Genomic DNA, 13,409 nt, shown 5'->3' with positions numbered 1-13,409 from the left:
CACTCAGTCCAACCCACTCTAAACTGGGCCCACTCAGTCCCACCCAGTCTAAACTGGGCCCACTCAGTCCAACCCAGTCTAAACTGGGCCCACTCAGTCCAACCCAGTCTAAACTGGGCCCACAGTCCAACCTGGGCCCACTCAGTCCAAACCCACTCTAAACTGGGCCCACTCAGTCTAAAAACTCAAACCGTTGGTACAAGCGAGACAAGTGATAAAACAAATGAAATAGCCGTTGTGATATCCGGAAGCTAAGTAAGATTAATAAGTCCAGCGCCCAACTTGAGACAAATGTAAGAAATAAAAATACCAACATAAATAACATCAACTGAGAAATAACAAAATGGTATTAGCTCTACAATAATACACATGGTTTTGTATTTTCTCTTTACAGTCCCTCAAGTTCATCAGTATTACAGTAGGTGATCCAGTCAGCTTGCCTTAAATGTAAATGAAGCTTTACCTTTTAAAAACCAAACAAAAAGTGAACTTTCAACTATTACATCTTGCCTCTAAGCGTAGTCAATCAGTAAACGGTATTCAACGGTCATTGTCATAGCTACATATACAGTGATGACGATGGTGATCATCAGACTACAGGTTGTTGTGTTCTGTCTTATTAAACACCGTCGGTCATTTACCCTTCTATTGGAAATAGCCTAGTCACGCTGTGCTTAAAACATACAATATCTTCCTCTTCGTAAGGCCTATAGAATGAAGATATCATTCAAAATGGCACTTAACTGTTATTTAAATGATATTATTAACCCGGTGGTATTTCAGACCGTATACCACGGGTATGACAAAACATGTTTTTTTTACTGCTCTAATTACATTGGTAACCAGTTGCTAGGCCTCGGGGGGAGATAGGCCAATAACCCGGCAGGGCTGCGGCCCCGCGTTGCGTCTTGCCTAAGAACAGCCCTTAGCCGTGGTATATTGGCCATATACTACAACCCCCAGAAGTGCCTTATTGCTTAATTTGATCACTTAAACAACTTGAACCACTTCCAGGATGTTAACAATAAATGTTACGAGAATGCGATTGCTCAATGATTTGGTAAATTATTCAACATAAAATAATAAAACATGTAAGATAGAAGGTGTGCTTGGGGCATAGCAGAGTTTAAAACATAAAAGTATGTAATAAAATTAAGAAGTTAAAAACGTCGAAGCTCATGAGGCACAGAGAGAATGAAGCTCATGTCAGAAGAATATGTTCTCTACTTGGCTATACAGCTACTGTAGAAAATAGTTGATTTACAGTTATATTCCATTAAATAATTGTTCCACAGCAACCAATAACCACAACAGTAAGCAGACTCACAATATCAATAAATGTGTAATCAATGGACAACGGAGCAAGTGAGAAAAACATGTCTGAAGCCAGGGTGAGGACTTCTGGGTTTGATTGTTTGACAGCAGTGGAGGCTGGTGACACCTTAAAATCGGAGGAAGGTACCCATCCATTCTACAATGAACCCGTCCTCAGATTTCTCCACCCACCAGCCTCTACTGTTTGCCAGACCAACCACTGTCAGATATCCTCCTCTTCCTCACTAGATCTCTCACTGGACCTGGAAGAAGGTCACATCCAGATTGTCATGTCTGCCGTTGCGTTTGATGATCTCTGTGATGGATATATAGGTACCGGTGATGAAGCCGATGAAGCCGATGACAGAGATCAGGGTGTTCTTGATGATGACCCAGGGAGACAGACCTTCGTTGTGGTAGGTGAGGATCTGGAGGAGTGGAGGGAAGATGAGAGCCAGGAAACTGCTGCTGATGGACCCCACTAAAGAGATGACCAGGTCCAGCTGGGGGATCAGTATGGCCAGAACACCTGGGGAGAGAGGTTGGAATAATACTGTGAAATTAGGAAAATGATAATGCCCTTTTAGTGTTACAGCTGTCTGAAAAGACCACCTGAAATTTCAGCCTGTTTTGGTTGGATGGAGTTTTGAGCTTCCATGGTGACATCACCATTCAGTGAATTATTTAGACTTATAAGAAAGAGTTCCAAATCTCTCTGCCAATAAAAAAAACTGCTAATTTTTAGTTTTCCTCCCCCGTTAAACCACTCCCAGACAGTCCTAGCAAAAATCTTGCTTGAGAAATTGCTCTTTGCTAAGCTATTTTTGACCATTTTAAATTTAAAACAAAATCACAGTAAGGTACTTAATTATTACCCACAAATGATTTGATGTTGAGATAAAAACAGCTGCATTGGACCTTTAAAGTCTGTTGTATAAGAAGGGACTTGAAACCCCATGAGGCTTTCCAGGCAATCAAACAAGAAATTGTCGATGGAGGATAGGCTGACTATGTTGATGTACTTAGTGTTGGCATTGTTGATGGTGGTAATGCACCTTAAAGTTGGTTTGTCAACCACCACATAAAGTCCAAAGAAGAAGAAGCCTGAAGGAGGAGAGAACTAGAAACTTGACTTTATCTGTGGATGAATTCTCAGAGTAGAGGACCTTGTGCATTTTCAGGTAAAATAACAACCTAATGTTTACATCCCCAAATGAATATAGTTGGTTAAGAGTTTGTTTTGATATTTCAACCTGCGTATCCTGATCATGTCTGGTGTGTGTGGACCGGGTCTAGTCAGCATGTTAACCTACCAGATTGAAATTTGCACACAAATTGTTGACCAAGTGTGTAAACACCCTAAAACATTTTAGCCTAGTTCATTTCAGTAAAAACAACAAGAAATTGAAAGCACAGAGAAAGTGCCCTAAACAAAATGTTAAAAAAAAGTTGCTGAAGCAAAAACGACAGAAAAAAATAAACACTACGTTTGAGCTAGGAACCAGGAATAATGGTTCTGTAGTGTGAAATCTGTGACCAGGGAAAGCAGCACTGGCTTATGTCGCGGCTCCAAAAGGCTTATGGTCGCGGCTCCAAAAGGCTTATGGTCGCGGCTCCAAAAGGCTTATGGTCGCGGCTCCAAAAGGCTTATGGTCGCGGCTCCAAAAGGCTTATGGTCGCGGCTCCAAAAGGCTTATGGTCGCGGCTCCAAAAGGCTTATGGTCGCGGCTCCAAAAGGCTTATGGTCGCGGCTCCAAAAGGCTTATGGTCGCGGCTCCAAAAGGCTTATGGTCGCGGCTCCAAAAGGCTTATGGTCGCGGCTCCAAAAGGCTTATGGTCGCGGCTCCAAAAGGCTTATGGTCGCGGCTCCAAAAGGCTTATGGTCGCGGCTCCAAAAGGCTTATGGTCGCGGCTCCAAAAGGCTTATGGTCGCGGCTCCAAATGACAACGTACAAAACAGGGACACAACTGTCACCTTCTGCAGGGTGCCAATAGAAGAGCAACCGCGTTGTGCTAAATAATCAAAACTCTGAAAAGGGAGAGGAAGAATAAATTAAAAATGTTCACTGCTCAGCACTCGCTTATTGCCTAGTTTAATGAATAAATCAATATACATTCATTGTGAAACCATAATTTGAAATAATTGCAAGTACACATTTTGGGTACTATGGGTAGAACAGAAAAGACACAGGCAGAAGCAGCAACAGTTTGAATGAGGTTCAGAGCCAGGTTCATTTGTTATTTTTATTATGTATGCATGCGCATGCATGCATGCATGCATGCATGCATGCATGCATATATATATAATAGAGCCTTACATTCTTTCAACAGAAGGCTGTAGTCAGGTTACTTCACAACCCCTTTTCTACAGCTACCCTACTCATTACCATGGCTGAGAGAGAAAGAGTGAGAGAAGAGCACCTAAGAAAGGGTGAAAAATCAGTCCAGATCGCTTGCAATATGCACAATTGTTTAACGCAGATACATTCTCTAAAATGGACAAACAAGCACCACCCACTAATCATAGTATCATCAATGGACAGTAAATGCCTTTGAGAAGTACCCAACCAGCATAACTGGTTTTTAGAAATGTTTGCATATGTATGTATGTATGTATGTATGTATGTATGTATGTATGTATGTATGTATGTATGTATGTATGTATGTATGTATGTATGTATGTATGTATGTATGTATGTATGTATGTATGTATGTATGTATGTATGTATGTATGTATGTATGTATGCATGCATGTATGTATGTATGCATGCATGCATGCATGCATGCATGCATGTATGTCACATTTACATAAGTGTTCAGACCCTTTACTCAGTACTTTGTTGAAACACCTTTTGCAGCGATTACAGCCTGGAGTCTTCATGGGTGTGACACCACAAGTTGGCACACCTGTATTTGGGGAGTTTCTCCCATTCTTCTCTGCAGAACCTCTCAAGCTCTGTCAGGTTGGATGGGGAGCGTCGCTGCACAGCTATTTTCAGGTCTCTCCAGAGGAGGCTCGATCGGGTTCCAGTCTGGGCTCCGGCTGGGCCACTCAAGGACATTCAGAGACTTGTCCCGAAGCCACTCCTGCGTTTTCTTGGCTGTGTGCTTAGTGTCGTTGTCCTGTTGGAAGTTCGCCCCAGTCTGAGGTCGTGAGTACCCAACCAACACATTTTCATCAGATCAGTTGCACTGCTATTACTGACAACCTCAACACAGGAATGTCCATCCACAGTAGAACTGAAAACACACTAGATAGGTCATTGGAGGGGCCTTCACCCTTTTCTCTCTGTATTCTCTGAACCTTCAGAGACCTTCCGTGTTCTTTAAACCCAGGTGTCACTGAGTTTGGGGTACTTTCTCTTCGTGAGATAGGAACAGGTGACAAATGAGGGATTGGGTTTGAGAACAGAGGGTCTTGTTGCCATTCCTAGCTCTGTAAGGTGGTGACAAGGTGAGTATGTCTGTGTGGACACCATCCCCCTCAAGCGGGTCGACCAGGCCCAGGATGGCAGTACACCCCTCTGGTCGCGTGTCATGGCTCTCTGCCCCTGTACTCTCAGACAAGGTAGAGGACTTAGGAGAGGAAGTTGCGTGAGCCTCTCCTGTTTCCGCCACCAGACACACTAGCCTCATCATCCTGGAGGCCTGTTCCACAGACAGGTTAAGTACCCTGGGAATCATCGCTTTCCTTTTTTACAACTTATCCATTTGTTTGTTCATTTAAAATGTGATGAACCACCTTGTTCAAATCAGAAAATATCCCTTCTAACAGCACTACTTTGGCTACAAACCCCAGTCATTTTGGACAACAGAATCGCTTTAAGACAGTGTGCATTAGTTGACAGCAGAACGAGGGATCACTATACATGAGTTAGATAAATGATTAAACACGGTTGTGGCTGAACGAAGCAACAACCTAACTGAGGCATGTTCAAATAGCCTTCATTAGATATATGATGCACTGGAGAGCTCCCTTCAAACAAGAAAGATAAGAATGAGGTCTACTGCTAGCGGCGGGGTCCAGTCTACTGCTGGCGGCGGCGGGGCCCAGTCTACTGCTGGCGGCGGCGGCCCAGTCTACTGCTAGCGGCGGCGGCGGCCCAGTCTACTGCTAGCGGCGGCGGCGGCCCAGTCTACTGCTAGCGGCGGCGGCGGCCCAGTCTACTGCTAGCGGCGGCGGCGGCCCAGTCTACTGCTAGCGGCGGCCCAGTCTACTGCTAGCGGCGGCCCAGTCTACTGCTAGCGGCGGCCCAGTCTACTGCTAGCGGCGGCCCAGTCTACTGCTAGCGGCGGCCCAGTCTACTGCTAGCGGCGGCCCAGTCTACTGCTAGCGGCGGCCCAGTCTACTGCTAGCGGCGGCGGCGGCCCAGTCTACTGCTAGCGGCGGCGGCGGCCCAGTCTACTGCTAGCGGCGGCGGCGGCCCAGTCTACTGCTAGCGGCGGCGGCGGCCCAGTCTACTGCTAGCGGCGGCGGCGGCCCAGTCTACTGCTAGCGGCGGCGGCGGCCCAGTCTACTGCTAGCGGCGGCGGCGGCCCAGTCTACTGCTAGCGGCGGCGGCGGCCCAGTCTACTGCTAGCGGCGGCGGCGGCCCAGTCTACTGCTAGTGGTGGTGGGGTCCAGTGGGCCAGCCTACTTCAGTGGCATAAAAAAAAGTTAATTTGAAGTCTTCAATCTGAATGGAAGCAGTCTGAAATGACCATGGATCTGCGAGAATAAAAGCGTTGCTTCTTGACATTTTCCCACAGCCTTGACGTCACATCTGGCCATTCAGATATATGGACTGATCGTTAATTGAAAAGGTTAAGGAAACAGGGCCATGTAGTTTAGTGCCATTTTGGATGAAAGAACAGAGCCTGAAGCTGAGAACATTGAGGTAACGTGATTATTGTTCACATTGATCATTGCATGGAAAATGTCAGGGGCATGGAAAGACCGAGAGGGTAGGGTTTTTCAAAGATCTGATCTACAGTGTATCACCCTTTGACTTTTTCCACATTTTGTTATGTTACAGCCTTACTCTAAAATTGATTGAATCGTCCCCCCCACCCCATCAATCCACACAATACCACATATTGACAAAGCAAAAACTGTTTTTTAGAAATGTACGTACACACACCACATTTACAAGTATTCAGACCCTTTACTCAGTACTTTATTGAAGCACCTTTGGCAGCGATTACAGCCTCGAGTCTTCTTGGGTATGATGCTACAAGCTTGGCACACGGTATTTGGAGAGATTCTCCCATTCTTCTTTGCAGAACCTCTCAAGCTCTGTCAGGTTGGATGGGGAGCATCGCTGCACAGCCATTTTCAGGTCTCTCCAGAGAGGTTTGATCGGTTTCAAGTCTGTGCTCTGGATGGGCCACTCCAGAGACTTGTCCCGAAGCCACTCCTGCGTTGTCTTGGCTGTGTGCTTATAGGATCGTTGTCCTGTTGGAAGGTGAACCTTCTCCCCAGTCTGAGGTCCTGAGCAGGTTTTCATCAAGGATCTCTGTACTTTGCTCCGTTCATCTATGCCTCGATCCTGACTAGTCTTCCAGCCCCATGATGCTTGGCATTCAGGCCAAAGAGTTTCATCAGGCCAGAGAATCTTGTTTCTCATGGTCTGAGAGTCTTTAGATGCCTTTTGGCAAACTCCAAGCGGGCTGTCATGTGGCTTTTACTGAGGAGTGGCTTCCACCTGGCCACTATCATAAAGGCTTGATTGGTGGAGTGCTGCTTGTCCTTCTGGAAGGTTCTTCCATCTCTACAGAGGAACTTTAGAGCTCTGTCAGAGTGACCATCGCATTTTTGGTCACGTCCCTGACCAAGGCCCTTCTCCCCCGATTGCTCAGTTCGGCATGTCGGCCAGCTCTAGGAAGAGTCTTGGTGGTTCCAAACTTCTTCCATTCAAGATAGATGCAGGCCACATTTTTGCTAATTTATTAAAAACAAAAATACCTTATTTACATAAGTATTCAGACCCTTTGCTATGAGACTCGAAATTGAGCTCAGGTGCATCCTGTTTCCATTGATCAATGTAAATTCAATTGATTGGACAGGATTTGGAAAGGCACACACCTGTCTATATAAGGGCCCACAGTTGACAGTGCATGTCAGAGCAAAAACCAAGCCATGAGGTCAAAGGAATTGTCCGTAGAGCTCAGAGACAGGATTGTAACTAGGCACAGATCTGGGGAAGGGTACCAAAACATTTCTGCAGCATTCAAGGTCCCCAAGAACACAGTGGCTTTAAATGGAAGAAGTTTGGAACCACCAATACTCTTCCTAGAGCTGGCCACCAGGCCGAACTGAGCAATGCCAAGGGACTTCCCACTGACAAGAGCAAGGGTCGGCAACAGGCAGGGGTCAGCAATCTCTTATTTGGCTTAGTTGTGGTCAATTTGCAGTTTACAGCCCCCACCCCCGATTATCCGCGCCGACAAAAATTGTCCCGACTACCCCCAGCCTAGGGGCTTGAGACTTCAGTCAGACTCACAGGTGAAGTGATGTTTTCAGACTCCAGCCAGATGCAGTACTACACACTGAGGCATTGGGGATGGTAGACTGCCCTGGGGGCGTCAGACAGAAAGACAGACTCACAGGTGAAGACGACGAGCCCAGTGCGGATTAGGAGATCTACCGGCAGTTTCCATCTCTCTGAGACGCGGGACAGCACCGGAGGAATCATGATCTCAGCTGGCACGTAGAACTGAAGGGCAAAGGTGATGTAGATTCCAAAACAGTAGAGCAGTTTTACAATCTGATACATCCTGGAGAGAGAGAGAGAGACACAGGTTAAAGTCAAAAGCAGACACACAGCCACCATGGTTGTGAGCTGTAATTTTTCCAATGTTATTTTTTTACAATACAAAAACATACACATACAAATGACAACATCAGACATTCTCAGACCCATCTGCTCACACCCCCATCAATCTGCCACATGGGCTCAAACTGCACCATTTTGTTTCTCTCTGTCACCCACACACTTTCAACATTTAGATAATAAAAGCATTTGACCTTTCCATTGTGTTATTGGAGGATTGGTTGTTATCCAGTTCAAGAATATGTTTTTCAAGATGACTGACAGGAAAAGTATCATCCAACCCATCAATTGCACCCTCATATGCCATGTCTTGAAATATGCAGACAGACAGATTAAAATGACATTTCCATTTTAATACTTCCGACAGCCAACTTTAACTCCACCTATAACTTTTAGACTTTATAACATTCCCAGAAAGCATGGGTTATTACAAACAAATGAAAAATGTACTTGGTAATCTAATTTCATTTACTACGGGCCTAAGAAGAATGTTTATATATTTCTATATGATCAACCCATAAATAATCTAGACCAATAGGGTCTATTAAATCAGGGCTGCCCAACCCTCTTCCTGGAGATCTATACTGTCCTGTGGGTTCTCAGTCCAACCCTAATTTAACACACCTGATTCTACTAATTAGCTGCTCAACAAGACTAACTAGCTGAATCAGATATGATAAATTAGGGTTGGACTGATCTCCAGGAAGAGGATTGGACTGAAAACCTACAGGACAGTAGATCTCCAGGAAGAGGGTTGGACTGCCCTGATTTAATAATCTAGACCAACAGGATCTCTTGCGCTTTTGACAATGATTTTACATGAGGCCTAATTCACATGATATACCTAAAATACTTACATCCACTAGGCTAATAAATAAATCACATGTTCCTTTTGATAATTTAACTAACCTATTTCATGTCATTTCAAGTTACCCATTTGAAGGGCATGCAAAAGCCATTTAGAGTTGTTGAACGAGAGCGTTGCTATAAACGTTAATATTAAATCAAAACTCCTCAATCAACCGGTATAATACTGTATGATTCAGTGCAATGTCTACCACACCGTTCAAAAAAAAAAAAAAAAAAAGTGTTAAATAAGGTTATGCATGCCAAACATATAACGCAAGTATTAATAGTAGGTGAAGTTATCGTGTCAGGTGAAAATTATAGCTATCAAAATGTTTTACCGTAGCAACATTTGATGTACAGTCACATTCACCTGGGTTGTCTGAAGCGTGCTGTAGAGTTCACAGCTGGCGATACCACATCTGCGGGCCAGGTGTAAATCGTTCTGCAGCCTAACTCATTATTGGAATACAAAAGACGCCATCCACCCTTGATGGGCTATCAGCAGGACAATAGACTTGCTGAGTTGATTTATATTTTTTTGGGGGGGGGACTTGAAATTTATGTTTTAAGTATAACCAGGCCTGGAATTTCAGGGCAAGGCCATTTGCCCTTCAAGAGGTGCCCAATCTGCCAGGGCATCAAGGCCAAATGTAGCCAAACTTTAATGAGACTTAATTACGCAAGCAAGCACACAAACACTAAACACCTATGATCCCCCTGTTCTTTCCCATATTAACAACCCATGATAGTTGTTGCATCTTTAGACCTTCCCTCCTACATTTCTGAATGATATTTTAATCTCTGACATTTGCAGTGCACTTTAGAGAATGGTGTTTTTTGGAACATTTGTGCTTATAGCCAGCCTACTGCTGTGTGCGTATTGCTGTGCTTATAATGTGAAGAAATAGCCTAACTAGAGGTCGACCAATTATGATTTTTCAACACCGATACCGATTCTTGGAGGACCAGAAAGGGCCGATACCGATTAAAATCGGCCGATTTTTTTATTTGTAATAATGACAATTACAACAATACTGAATGAACACTTACTTTAACTTAATATAATACATCAATAAAATCCATTTACTCTCAAATAAATAATGTTCAATTTGGTTTAAATAATGCAAAAAACAGTGTTGGAGAAGAAAGTAAAAGTCCAATATGTGCCATGTAAGAAAGCTAACGTTTAAGTTCCTTGCTCAGAACATGAGAACATATGAAAGCTGGTGGTTCCTTTTAACATGAGTCTTCAATATTCCCAGGTAAGAAGTTTTAGGTTGTAGTTATTATAGGAATTATAGGACTATTTCTCTCTATACCATTTGTATTTCATATACCTTTGACTATTGGATGTTCTTATAGGCACTTTAGTATTGCCAGTGTAACAGTATAGCTTCCGTCCCTCTCCTCGCTCCTACCTGGGCTCGAACCAGGAACACATCGACAACAGCCACCCTCGAAGCAGCGTTACCCATGTAGAGGAAGGGGAACAACTACTCCAAGTCTCAGAGCGAGTGACGTTTGAAACGCTATTAGTGTGCACCCCGCTAACTAGCTAGCCATTTCACATCGGTTACACCAGCCTCATCTTGGGAGTTGATAGGCTTGAAGTCAAAAACAGCGCAGTGCTTGAAGCATTGCGAAGAGCTGCTGGCAAACACACGAAAGTGCTGTTTGAATGAATGCTTACGAGCCTGCTGGTGCCTACCACCGCTCAGTCAGACTGCTCTATCAAATCATAGACTTAATTATAACATAATAACACATAGAAATACGAGCCTTTGGTCATTAAAATGGTAGAATCCGGAAACTATCATTTCGAAAACAAAACGTTTATTCTTTCAGTGAAATACGGAACAGTTCCGTATTTTATCTAACGGATGGCATCCCCAAGTCTAAATATTCCTGTTACATTGCACAACCTTCAATGTTATGTCATAATTCTGGCAAATTAATTACGGCCTTTGTTAGGAATAAATGGACTTCACACAGTTCGCAATGAGCCAGGTGGCCCAAACTGCTGCATATACCCTGACTGCTTGCACGGAACGCAAGAGAAGTAACAATTTCCCTAGTTATAAGAAATTCATGTTAGCAGGCAATATTAACTAAATATGCAGGTTTAAAAATATATACTTGTGTATTGGTTTTAAAGAAAGGCATTGATGTTTATGGTTAGGTACACATTGGTGCAACGACAGTGCTTTTTTCGCGAATGCGCTTGTTAAATCACCCGTTTGGCGAAGTAGGCTGTGATTCAATGATAAATTAACAGGCACCACATCGATTATATGCAACGCAGGACCCGCTAGATAAACTAGTAATATCATCAACCATGTGTAGTTAACTAGTGATTATGTGAAGATTGATTGTTTTTTATAAGTTTAATGCTAGCTAGCAACTTACCTTGGCTCCTTGCTGCCCTCGCGTAACACGTAGTCAGCCTGCCACGCAGGCTCCTTGTGGAGTGCAATGTAAGGCAGGTGGTTAGAGCGTTGGACTAGTAACCGGAAGGTTGCAAAAACTAATCCCTGAGCTGACAAGGTAAAAATCTGTCGTTCTGCCCCTGAACAAGGCAGTTAACCCACTGTTCCTAGGCCGTCATTGAAAATAAGAATTTGTTCTTAACTGACTTGCCCAGTTAAATAATGGTGTTAAAAAAAATGTTTTATTTAAATGGCAAATCGGTGTCCAAAAATACCGATTGTTATGAAAACTTGGAAATCGGCCCTAATTAAAAAATTAACAAAAAAATAAATACAAAAAAATTCGGCCATTCCGATTAAATCGGTCGACCTCTAAGCCTAACAGTTTAACATTTTAAGCTAAACGATGTGATCTGTTACATCAGACTCATTGCTTTCAAATGTTTTTTTTTTTATGTACAGTTGTATTAATTTGGGATCTATCGCCTCCCACAACTGTCCCAGAGTATGTTTACAATATTTATTTCTCGCAAAGAAGAACAAGTTGGCCAATAGAATAGGTCAACTGTTGTACTATGGGGGGGATAGTAGATTGACATACATAGGCTAGTGCTGTTGTACTATGGGGGGGATAGTAGATTGACATACATAGGCTAGTGCTTTTGTACTATGGGGGGGATAGTAGATTTACATACATAGGCTAGTGCTTTTGTACTATGGGGGGGATAGTAGATTTACATTCGTAGGCTAGTGCTTTTGCTGTTCATTAACGCTACTCATCTTGTTGGCAGACAAAAAGTTAAATGTGGACAGTTCTTCCAACATCTTCAATTATGCCCCTTGGAATTCGATAAGGACGTGCACCATTCCAGCCGTCTGTCGGTCTGTCTGTCTGTCTTCACGTGTAGTCTAGTTTGGAGCTGCGATGCCTGTAAGAAGGACCCGATCACGTGACGGGCATTGGCGAATAAGTATTGTAAAAACCAAGATTTAAAAAACGTTTGCATGCATTTGTGATTGCAATTGCTTTAGCCAACATGTTGCAGTTAATTTATTGTTTAATTATTCAAGGATCCCTTAGTTACTTATTTTCATAACTAAAATGTTTTAACGAAATTAAAATCAGACCACCAGATGACAACAGTTCACCTGACAAGAATAAAGTTAGACATTTATAACTCAATATAACAAACCTGGATTTGCCCTGACGAAAAAGCATCAACCCTCTACAAATAAGTCTTGATTATTATGTGGATTATAATAAATAAACAACCTTACAATAGGTCATGCTATATACACACTATGTCCAATAGAAAGAACCAAACAGTTCAACATCTGTGTTTTCCTTAAGAAAATAATGATAAACACTAGATGGCGTAGATGTGCACAAAGACGCCCTCTAGTGTTTCAAAGGAGCATTAAACAGCAAGCTCTGCGACTCACCGAAGCACAGCACACGTTCACACTGTACTACAGTATGACTGGACTTTTAAAATGAGGAACCACCTTCAGTAATAGTTAACACTACAGCATTTTGTCAATGATGCAGACAGAGAAACAGACGGTGGTTACAATCCTATGCATTTTTGACGGCTGCAACTCAAGTTGGGAGTGAATCCCTGAATAACACTAATATAGTGTGATATGATTGAACCCCTGAATGACACTAATATAGTCTGATATGATTGAACCCCTGACTTTGAGCCAGGCGGTCAGTGTGTTTCTGTAGGGCGTGTGTAAGTGTTTGGCCCCTATCCTATCCTGCAATGCTGGCCCTATTGACAGCAGCTCCGAGAGCACAGTGGACTTGGTCGTAAGCCACGCCTCCTCGCTGGTCTCTTTCCTTCCGCCTCTACCCGACCCGGTTCCTTCCGCCTCTACCCGACTGCGCATCTAAATGAGCAGCTTATGACGACAAAACAAGCAAACAATCACAAACATTCTAAACTTGGACTTAGGGCCACAGCAAAGAGAGAGCGGGGATCCTATTTAGGGCCACAGCAGAGAG

The 13,409-nt window shown here is 43.5% G+C and overlaps 1 protein-coding gene across 2 annotated transcripts in view; it reads right to left on the bottom strand.

The window, feature by feature from the left end:
• Nucleotides 1-1,045: 1,045 nt before the first annotated feature.
• Nucleotides 1,046-13,409, bottom strand: part of LOC106604190 (proton-coupled amino acid transporter 1) — a 41,043-nt gene continuing 28,679 nt past the window's right edge. For both annotated transcript variants that reach the window (XM_045717868.2, XM_045717866.2), the window contains 2 exons: nt 7,901-8,070; nt 1,046-1,843 (listed from right to left, as the gene is read on the bottom strand). In XM_045717868.2, coding sequence (XP_045573824.1) covers nt 1,569-1,843; nt 7,901-8,070 — 445 coding nt within the window. In that variant the 3' untranslated portion in view covers nt 1,046-1,568. The remainder of the gene's footprint in view (nt 1,844-7,900; nt 8,071-13,409) is intronic.

This window comes from Salmo salar, chromosome 05, assembly GCF_965601325.2.
Source record: "Salmo salar chromosome 05, fSalSal1, whole genome shotgun sequence".
NCBI classification, from domain to species: domain Eukaryota; kingdom Metazoa; phylum Chordata; class Actinopteri; order Salmoniformes; family Salmonidae; genus Salmo; species Salmo salar.
This window is presented reverse-complemented; position numbering and strand designations above follow the sequence as displayed.